Genomic DNA, 10,630 nt, shown 5'->3' on the forward strand with positions numbered 1-10,630 from the left:
AGTTATGACTATGTACACTATAATAAATTGATATTGTTTTTAGCCATAGCAAATGTGTATAGAGCAAATGGGTTGAATTCTAACAATTACAATCAATACATATTAGTGGAAGTATAGTACTGCAACTGTAAAATTGTATCAGGCCAAAAAAAAAATCTTCAGCTACAAATACAAATAACAGGTGTACCCTTACACAGTGAGCATCAAAAACATACAATGAAGTATTTTTATACATTTATTTAATAAAAAAACACTTATCACCATAATTAGCAAATAAAGTCATCCATAGATGTTGTAAATCGTAATGGCACAAAGGTATATAACATTGGAAGACATCTAAGATAGATGATATACTAATGGTCCCGCAGAAACAATGTTGGCGAAATAAGCGTCTTTTGTATGTACATGTATCTTCAATCAGGAAGAAAATGCTCTCTAGCAGCAAGATGGAGTGACCGCCACGTTTACATATGCTCACAAAGTGAATCACACACCTCCTAAAAGTAGAATCCAGGTACTATGGAATCTGCACAGATATGTTAGAGAAGGAGACGACCGTTGGGTCTTATTGCTGTCATCCCTGGTGTACCAAAAGTGTCAATGTTGTTCTGTTGAAGGATTGGCATCGGTATAGTATAAAATAAATCATCTGATTTGGTACGTTTTCAGATGCGTAAAAAATAAAATGCCATTATACTCAATCATATACAGTGAATCTTTTTCCCCGTGTTCATATTCTACTTTCATACTATTCAACAAGGTCAAGTCAAAAGTATGCTTTGTTTTAGCTTGAGCTAATATTCTGTTTGAACTGGGAAAATTCCACCATCACAAATACACTCCATTTCATGATGTTTATCATTACAAGAAGTTATATCTGAGAATATTCTATATTCTTCATTCAAGTCCTCCCTTCTTGGATGAGTCGAGCTATATTGCACTGCTTCAGCCCTGAAGGAAATGTGAATAATTCAGATCTATAGATCAATTTATAGTAATAGCTTTAACATCTAACGCCTTATCATCAGCAACATCAGAGGTGCTCCTGGTTATATGAAGTGCCCTTCAGAAGTGCTCTCACTCATTATTAATAATCAAACTAAATAAGGGAATTAATAAGAAGGAAAGTTCTAACGCAGTTTCATCAATTACCAAAGGCCCTCTTCCTCAACAATTGTGAAACCTGAGCAATTGTTTCTTTAAAATATGAGCTTTCACACACTTACAAAGTGAAACGCCAGCCATTTTCATTTATATAAAAACTGCAATCTCTGTCACTTTGCGTAATGAAAACGTATGCTGAAAGGGCTTTGGTCTTCTCAAATGTATAATCAATCAATACTCACTTCAAGTCCACATTACCCTCGCAACACAGCCAGGGTAATGTGGACTGGCATAGAGGCAATACTACAGCAAAAGGTAACCGAGCCTACTGCATGTGGATCACCATGAGGGGGATTTTCACACAAGCCTTTGGACGGTCCCGGCGAGGAAGTCCTCGTAGCTGAGACGGACATTGCCTGTCATTGCTTGGTCCCTCTCCCTGAAGGCCTGGGTCATGCTCTGCAGCTGTGTGCACACCTGGATGAAGCGGTCCAGCTGGATGCCCGGCCGGCCACCCCGCACAGCGTAGCGACCCACCAAGGTCTCTGTGAACTGGGGACTCAGGTTGTAGCCCATCTGGGCGAGGGCTGGAGGGGGACGCGAAGATGAAAGACGGCGAGGGGAGAGAAAGGAGTGAGGGACGGATAGGAAAGAAAGAGAATGAAAGAGACAGGCAGACAGAAAGACATAAAGATGAGGATACAAATAGAGGCTGATATTATAGTAACCTGGGCAGTGGTTCGAAACTAACCAATGACCCCATTTCTAGCTCTGTTTGGAACCCGATTTACCTTTAGTGCATCTACTTCAAAACAAATAGTTTTCACCCTATTAACATCTGCCGGTAATATCAGTGTCCTGGCAGATTACCAGTCGGATAAAAGTGTAACTATAGTAAGAAGATGATGACAATGTATATAGAACACCTTGGTGCAGTTCGGTGCCATTGATGGTCCCAGAGCGGTCTCGGTCGTACTGCTGGAAGAGACCCCTCCACTGCTGCATGAAGCCCCACAGCGAAGAGAAGCCAAACACGTCCATGCGCCCCGTTCGTGTCCTGTCAAACATGTCTGTGGACAAAAAACACCCACACACTAAGTGAGTCAAGTCACACACTTCTCATTGCGGTAATGGATGGCAGTAACTGAATAGCCTCCTTCACTGGTTATCAGTGTGAAACGCAGGGATTGTGGCATTGGATTCAGTGCCTGACTGGCTCCATAGGCCCCTGGTGTTTCAAAACTGTATTGTCCTTCAACAACTTTGACAGGAAATTTGGCTCTGATGTGGTCTCACATATAAAAAAATATATAATCACAATTCTGAACTGGTTGGGGGCCAAAACGCGTCCTCTCTTCAGGTGCCGGGGGGGGGGGGGGGGGGGGGGGATCCCTTATCCATCTACTCTGTTTCGTTCTCTCCCCCCTACCCAGTTCCTGTGGCTGTGAGAGTTGACCACATGGAAAATAACAGAATGCCTTTATTGCGTTCATCATTCATAGTCCTTGCATCACTCTTGCCTTTGTTCTCCTCAACTTTCATCACGGTTGTCCTTGAGGGGGAACTCTTCTTTGAGCTTGCTTAGATAAACAAGCATAATTTATCATTCTGCCGGGGAAGGAATACATGTAAAATGCGGGAGGGAAGAAAAGCAGCCGACGTCACGTCTGCAGTACGGTGGGGGGGGGGGGGGGGGGTGGCCGACTCCCAACATCAACACCCCCGTTCTCACTAGTGATGACACGATTAGGCAATGAATATTTATCTTGCTTTAGTCATTAGGCAAGAATAAACTAATTGATCATTATTCCCATGGCCGAGTCATTTGCAAAGAACAGACATACCAAGGCCTTACTAATGGTGTTCAGAAACGCACGTGTGGTTGCTTTAATCTTTGCCAGACAATGTAAATGCAGAATTCTTTTGGCACTGGTTAACTTGTGATGTGCCTTTGCCATTATGTTTGACCTCTTTATTAGACTAGATAATTGACCGCTAAGATTAATGGTAACAAGGGGGTTAAGTGGCAACCCCACCTATAAAACAGCCTGTGACTTACTGATCATCATCAGGCAGGTCTCGTCATTGAAGGCAGACCAGTTGGAGTTGACCAGCGCCTGTTTCAGCTCCTTCAGAGTGATGGAGCCGCTGTGGTCCGTGTCCACGGTCTGGAACCACTGGAAGGCCTCGGGACTCACCCCAGGTGGGACGTTGCCTGGGCAGGAGAAAAGGAGAGAGATGAGTGTGACGTACATATGATGGTAGTTGAGTGATGGGTCTTGGGAAGGATTTCTTCAGACTTACGGTTTTAGACTTTAGGCTTTATGGCCAGTCTAGGAATTTTAAATCAAGACCTTGAGTCAAAAATATTTTCTAAATAATAATTTCCTAATCGGTTCCTCTACTGGGAACCACAGATTTAAACTATTCCTTTATTGATTAGTTGTTATCGGGGTTGATAAAACAAGAAGAGCAAACTTTGACGGAAAATAAGTTAAATAATAAGTTATAAGTTGAACTCTGAATGATACAAAAATAGTTATTTCTTAGGGGATAAGACCCACCAACACACCCATGCAAGCACAAACTGTCTGAAGCTTTCTGCCGGTTTATACCCTAAAGCTGATCACAAGAAATAATACATCTATTGTTGCCTAAAGAAGACCTAAATAAGAAAAGCATAAGCTTTGTGTGAAAGAGGTTGCTTTCTTTATTTAGGGAATAGAAGCGTTGCTATTTGAGTTTTTATAACGTATTCAAAATAACTCCTATGTTCTTTAGTTTTGCAACACTCTCAATGTTTAACAATGTGTTTAAAACTAGACCCTTTTTGTGAACAAAGTATAGCTATAGATGTGTGAAACAGTGGTTTAGTGTCCCATATTCTCACAAACACATATCACTAGAGTGGAAAATCAAACATAATGCCAAGAGCCATGACATCCAACAAAAACTGTCAGTCGCATAAATCTTGTTTTCTACACTGCAGAGGGCATTGTCTCTCAAAACAAACTAACGGCTTGTTTCTGCTGACAAGAATAAACTGTGATTTCTGTGATCGGACACTTACCAGTGAAATGGCGCTTCATTGTTAATAATCACAATTAACAATAAATCACAATGTTAAAGTAACCGCACAATCCCCTGTGCATGTGCAGTCCCTTTCCTTAAGCGCAAATCCGTGTTGTCCACCGCCGCCTACCACAGACACTATGGAGCAGCAACGCAGAGGACGGATTCAGCACAGCGACAGGATGCCTTGTGACTTGTTTTAATGTGGTTTAGAGCAACAATAGACTGTCACTGAGCCCAAGTTAATCTGAAGTTTGTAGGACAAATAAAGGATTGTCATGAAACTTTACAGTGATCCCAAGCTTGATTTGATACATCTTGCTGGTGGAGTGTGTGAAACTATGAATATTGTGTCATACAGATATTGTAGGTATGATCAAGGATTAGTCAAGCATAGGGGAGCTCAGCTTTTGCCAAGGAATACTATTCAGGGAGATTGAATGTTTCATTACAGCACCATCTTGTGGCAAAAATAAGCAATCATTTGTTTAAAAATGATTCTAAATAACTGGATCAAGCTTTGCACACATCTGATCGCCAAATTAATTAATTAGAATTTATGTTTAACTATTTCTCAATGTGTTTTAAAAAGTGTTTCCGTAAGGGATCCAGTGAATTCAGATAAAGTGAACGTTAAGACCAGACAAGGTAAGGCATCTTGCTTAAGGATGCAGATCTTGAGGATCGAAGACGGTTGGTTCAGCTGGGACTCGGACGTTCTTATCCCTACATTATCACGGTAATAACTTAAAACAACAAAAACAGAATGTAAAATCGAATACAACTGTGGCCATGGGCCTATTCATCTACGTCTGTTTCAGGGGAATAGTCTTAACAAATGTGTTATTGAATTGGACGAAAGAGCTTGCAGTTCGTCCTTTAAAAAAATGATAAAAACAGCACTAAGTGTCCTTATGTGACCAATTGAAACAACATTTCACATCATGTTGTCCTTAATAAATAATTCATAAATAATACACTTCGGATGAGTGTGCAAACCTTCTAGTCTCTTTGATGCCACATCTTACTGGAAATTGAAAACAACAAATAAATAAACCCTAAAGGCTTAGGCTAAGATATGGGCTGCTGTCATACACATTTAGGTTTGAGGCTAAATCAATCATTTGCACTATTCAAACTTCTCTCCCGAACGGTTCCAACTTAAGTATGCAATCCTTCTACAGATTGGCCCATTAATATTTTTAAGATCTGCAAGGTCACATTTCTAAACATGAAGTTTGCTCTGCTGGAAGGAAGGAGTAAGGACGCTCAAGAGCAAGAGAATATGTGAAATAATAAATTGAAAAAAAGATGAGAGAAAGAAAGAAAGAGAAAGAGAAAGAGAAAGAGAGAGAGAGAGAGAGAGAGAGAGAGAGAGAGAGAGAGAGACATAGACAGACAGACACAGACAGGGAGATCACTTCACAGGCCAGAGAGCTGATGGATTCTGTCCCTGTGGGGACTAATCGCGACATGGACTATCAGGCTGTGACTCAGCCTTAGCAGGTGGAGACCGACTGATCACACACACACACACACACACACACACACACACACACACACACACACACACACACACACACACACACACACACACACACACACACACACACACACACACACACACAGTAGTCATCACTCTGGCAGTGTCGGCTGGAGAAGGAGGAGATGCGCGCAGCACAGACTGAACCCTGTCTTCCGGACACGACTCACTGTATGTGCCATGGTGGAGAGGAGGTGAGTCACTCTCCATCCATCATCCTGCCTCTTGACACACACAGACAGAGATAGAGAACCGGATCTGCAGTCCCTTCATATAGTGAGTGATTGAATAGAGTTTATTCCATCTCACGTCTGTCTGTCTGTCTGTCTGTCTGTCTGTCTGTCTGTCTGTCTGCCAGTCTGCCTGTATACCCCCTCCAATTAAAAGTGGGAGCACAGCGTACCTGCGGGACCCTGGTGTCCGTAGGATCCTCCTTGGGGCTGAGCTCCATAGCCTCCGTATGGCCCACCCTGGGGGTGCCCAGTGTGGGGGTGCCCAGCGTGGGGGTGCCCTCCCTGGGGGTGTCCTCCCTGGGGGTGTCCTCCCTGGGGGTGCCCTCCAGCGTACGGCGCACTGGGACCGCGCGGCCCTTGCCCATAAGGGACCCCCTGGGCGGGGGCTCCATATCCGGCGTAAGGTGCCCCTCCTGCTCCTCCATAGGGAGAGGCTGCTGGACCAGCGCTTCCCGCTCCGTAGTGTGCACCGTGTGACCCTGGCGGGGGATGAGTCCCTACTGGATAGCCCTAAAAATGTGACCAAAGTAAGAATGTAACACGTATACATAATGAGCACATGACCTCACGTGATGAAAAACGACATATTGCGTTAGTGTATCAATGGACTGAGTGTTTAATAAACTATTCCAGGTACCCAGAAGCGTGTACGTCGGTGGGCGTGGCCGAGTGCGTCAGTCTTAACTAAACCAGTCTAAACAAACAGAGTCAGAAACTCGGATTTTGGACGGAAGTTGCCGCGACAATACTTCATTTGAAGTCAAAAGAAAAATATATGCCCAACTACTATGGGTATGAACGGATATATGACTGCGTTAGCGCCTACTAAAACATGTTCATTCAACTTTTTTCGTGTCTTTAATAACATGGGTTTTATAGCGGCTCAACGTTTGGCCGGTTGATTCAACTAATGACGTTTAAAGTATTATCTTTTTGTAGTTCTCATACCAGTTACAAATACGAAATAATCTTTACCTGGCCGTAATGGAAACTCATGTTGGACAGACTTTACTCGGTCCAGTACCGCATCTGTACTGACGGTCAGATCAACAGCAACATCAAGAGTTTATTTCCCTATGCGTCACGGCCCCACCCACACGCGCCGCTGCTGATTGGACGGCTGAGTGTAAAAAAACTATGACGACGGAACCAATGACTCATCGTCATTGGCAGAAGGCGAACTCAACCTCAATGTCCGCATTCTTTCGTCTCTCTGCATATTACTCTTTCTGCTTTTGCTTTCAAAGACGGAATAGTTTATTATTCTTATGTAACCTTTCCATATCAATCCTAACTTTCTCACGTTGTACTGAGGTAGCACCTATAGCAGTGCCGAGGAGGATATAGAGGCCTATGGTGAGACAGTATAGTATAGTTCATTGTTTTTTTCAGAAATTACGCTGCATTCTCATAGTTCAACACTTTAATAATTTATTAATTGTGAGAATATTTATATTAAAAATATCACTTTGATGATACATTTTACACAGTCGAAGGAAAAGGAAAAGTAACAAGAATTTTTCGGAATGAAAGCACTTATACTTTCCACTCAAGGCCTACAATATGATTTGATTATAAGAAGAAACTGATCTTCATCCTTAGGCTATTGATTTTATTTGAGTAAATATAAATCTATACAAATATATATATATATATATATATATATATATATATATATATATATATATATATATATATATATGCTGTCAATTATAAAATAAAACAATTATTATTGTGCTGTAACTTATTTCTTCGTTAGGGGGCAGTGTGTATCTTTTAAGAAAATATTCAATCGCATATACTTGTTACATAACCTTGGTATAGACATAGAAACGAAATATAAAGTTATATTTACAAGAATAGTCATTTTTAAACAACTAATCCTTTTGTTTGCAGATAACAAGCAAACCTTTCCAATGAATGATAGGGTTAAAATAATATTTTCCTATTTCATTCCCTTTTATTATCCCCTCCATTTCTTTTAGTGCAGTGTTCAATTTTTCATGTATTCTATATCATTTAGCATGACATTAATGGGCAAAGTTTGGTTCGAAGATCTTAAGAGTTTTCTGAGTTTGTTTTGAAAAACTCTCCAGAGTCTACTCAAAGTTAACCTCATGGCTGCACAGCAGCTCCCTGACTCATTCGCGGCCCCTTCCTCCCTTCCTCGTCCTCCTCTTCACTTCTGCTCAGGGGCCGCCTCCTCCCGTTTTGTGTTGCTCAAGTTCTGTATGGACGCTGTGTTGGTGGGGTCCATCCGGATGGACGTCTTCGACCTGAAGTCCGACCGTGGCCGGGCCAGCGGCTTCATCTCGTGGCGTTCAGCGAACATCCTGCTATCCACCTCCCTCTTCTTCACCACTAGCTTCTGGATGCGCTTGAAGATGAGGTACACCATCTCGCAGATGCACATGAGCACGCACAAGCAGGAGGAGATCACCATGAACAGGGTGAAGATCTTCTTCTCGGTGGGCCGGGAGATGTAGCAGTCGACTACGTTGGGGCAGGGCACCAGGTTGCACTTTGAGAGGCGGGGCATGTCATAGCCATGGTAGATGTAGTAGAGGACGTAGAGGAAGGCTGCGTCGAATCCCGCCTTGAAGATCAGACTGAGCTGCAGAGACATGAAAGAGATTGTATACCATTATACATACACACGCTCACACACCGCCCCCTACTCATAGTCATCAGCAGATCCAGCAGTCCTACTAGGTTATGGCCAAACTTCTTGGGGGTGATGGCATAGAGCCTGGGCCGGTAGACTAAACATTTAACCGGTCTGAACTACGCCTTGTTTCCTGCTTTGTTAAGGAGTATTCTGTCAAAGATAATCTCCCTCGCACAAGTGGATGAAGTTTTCAGAATGGGATTATAATAAGTGCATTTCTAGAGTGGGCGGTCTTCAATGTGGTGTTTTGAAACATTTACAAACACTCTTTCTAAGAATGTCAGGACAGGAGGTTTTAGCTTGTCTTCCCACTGGGAAGTCCCAAAGTTAACTAATGCTGACCGAGCTTGTGTTCGCTCTCAGACAATTGAAGTGTACAGATCCCATTCTCCTGCAATATGTTTGGTTGAAACCAACACAAAGCAAAATAAAGTGAAACACCCTGGATTTGAACTTGTCTGCTGATTTGTGAGACAAAAGAGCAGGTGATACAGGTAATGCATCTTGCTCAAGAAGCCTACAGGCAGACATCAGGAACCTAATCCAACCCATTCGTCTGGGAGTCCACCAGCCGACCCTCCCTTACGAGAACACTGTCCTGCTCCAGACGTATCATACAGATCAGTGCTCTTTTGGACCGTACAGAGGTGCCGTACTACCCAACACAAGCCATCACGCGTACTACCTTCACTCACCAGATATGTCCACCAAAGCCCCCCGCGCTTCTTCCCCGGGTTGGCGTAGAGGTGAGCGCCCTCGTGCGTGGTGGTGTACTGCAGGTCCTTCTTCTTGCGGTACTCCACGTGGCCCACCACCATCAGCGAGGGGCAGGTGATGAAGATGAGCTGCATGGCCCACAGGCGGATGTGGGAGATGGGGAAGATGCTGTCGTAGCACACGTTGTTGCAGCCCGGCTGGGCGGTGTTGCACACAAAGTCCTTGCTCTCGTCGCCCCACACGCGCTGGGCGGCCACCACGAACACCATCACCCGGAAGATGAAGACCATGGAGAGCCAGATTCGGCCGAAGCCTGTGGAATACTTGTTGACCCCACTGATCAGCCCCTCAAGGAAGGACCAGTTCATGGCTGCTGCTGCTGCCGACGCTGCCGCCGCCGCCGCACCACTGACGTTGGTTGAAGAAGGGCAGGGGGTGGTGGAGGACACGCAGGAGGAACCTCAGAAGATCCTGACCAATCGGGAGGGGAGGATATGGGGGATGTGTGAGTAATCGTTTCCCTGAGGAGGAAATATCAAAGGTTAAGATACATGATATGACGTTGTATTATATGATACATGATCTGGTATGATGATGGTATGATGTGTGGTACGAACTGACATGACATGATATGATATATATGACATTGTATGATATCGTATGACATGGATATACTTGAGGGACATTGCAATGGTTTCACTCAAGATCAAAGTTATTTTTGATCTTCTCAATGTATCTCAATGTATGAATGTAAAGCCTTCCGGATTTCATTAGTTTGATGGGAGTGAATTTACATTTCAGATGAAAACCGTACACACAAATCTAAAACACTATCACCACGGAAACAAAAACGACCTGCAACAACTCACAATCTTCATTTCTACCCACACCTTCATTTCACTGACATTTTAACTGCAAGATTATTAATTCCTCAGTAAAAATCACATCAAACATATAGGTTATAAAGGACATAATTAGACATCCATTGGTCTTATCAGCAGGAAAATGCAAAAAGGACAGAGTTTCTGTTTCAGTTTAAGTCAACCGTGTCACTTTGTATTGACAGGCACCATAGTCTTGAAGCAGATATAATTAATTGCCGTTTTCAGTCCTACCCTGAAAGACTTCCTGTATCGTGTCATGTGTGAATGGGAACAGGAATCGATATTCTGGGAAATCTGCAACGGCAATTTGCCTGCTCAAGACCCAGTAATACTTGAGGATCACTGCTGGTATGGCTGTGTTGTCAATGATAGCAGTCAAATTGCAGGGAGAGCCACATAAAGGGTAACA

At 43.3% G+C, this 10,630-nt stretch overlaps 2 protein-coding genes across 2 annotated transcripts; both read right to left on the reverse strand.

Moving 5' to 3' along the window:
• Positions 1–222: 222 nt before the first annotated feature.
• pef1 (penta-EF-hand domain containing 1) lies at positions 223–7,017 on the reverse strand. The gene is made up of 5 exons (XM_084484563.1): positions 6,928–7,017; positions 6,123–6,462; positions 3,164–3,319; positions 2,031–2,174; positions 223–1,691 (listed from the first exon to the last, which is right to left on the reverse strand). The coding sequence occupies exons 1-5, from the start codon at positions 6,946–6,948 to the stop codon at positions 1,462–1,464; spliced, it is 891 nt and encodes a 296-aa protein (XP_084340689.1). The 5' UTR covers positions 6,949–7,017; the 3' UTR covers positions 223–1,461.
• Positions 7,018–8,131: 1,114 nt separating this feature from the next.
• On the reverse strand, positions 8,132–9,705 carry gjb9b (gap junction protein beta 9b; the record flags this gene model as incomplete). Its single annotated transcript, XM_084484658.1, has 2 exons — positions 8,132–8,566; positions 9,316–9,705. 2 exons carry the CDS (start codon positions 9,703–9,705, stop codon positions 8,132–8,134), a joined length of 825 nt encoding a protein of 274 aa, XP_084340784.1.
• Between the last annotated feature and the right edge of the window lie 925 nt (positions 9,706–10,630).

This window comes from Micromesistius poutassou, assembly GCF_964030765.1.
Source record: "Micromesistius poutassou genome assembly, chromosome: 20".
NCBI lineage: Eukaryota > Metazoa > Chordata > Actinopteri > Gadiformes > Gadidae > Micromesistius > Micromesistius poutassou.

Excerpts from the sequence above, each read along its gene's own strand:
- pef1 (XM_084484563.1), bottom strand. The coding sequence starts at position 6,948 with ATGAGTTTCCATTACGGCCAG. Across the intron at positions 6,463-6,927 it reads TGAGTTTCCATTACGGCCAG|GGCTATCCAGTAGGGACTCA; the intron begins GTAAAGATTATT and ends TCACATTTTTAG. Across the intron at positions 3,320-6,122 it reads CGGACACCAGGGTCCCGCAG|GCAACGTCCCACCTGGGGTG; the intron begins GTACGCTGTGCT and ends TCTCCTGCCCAG.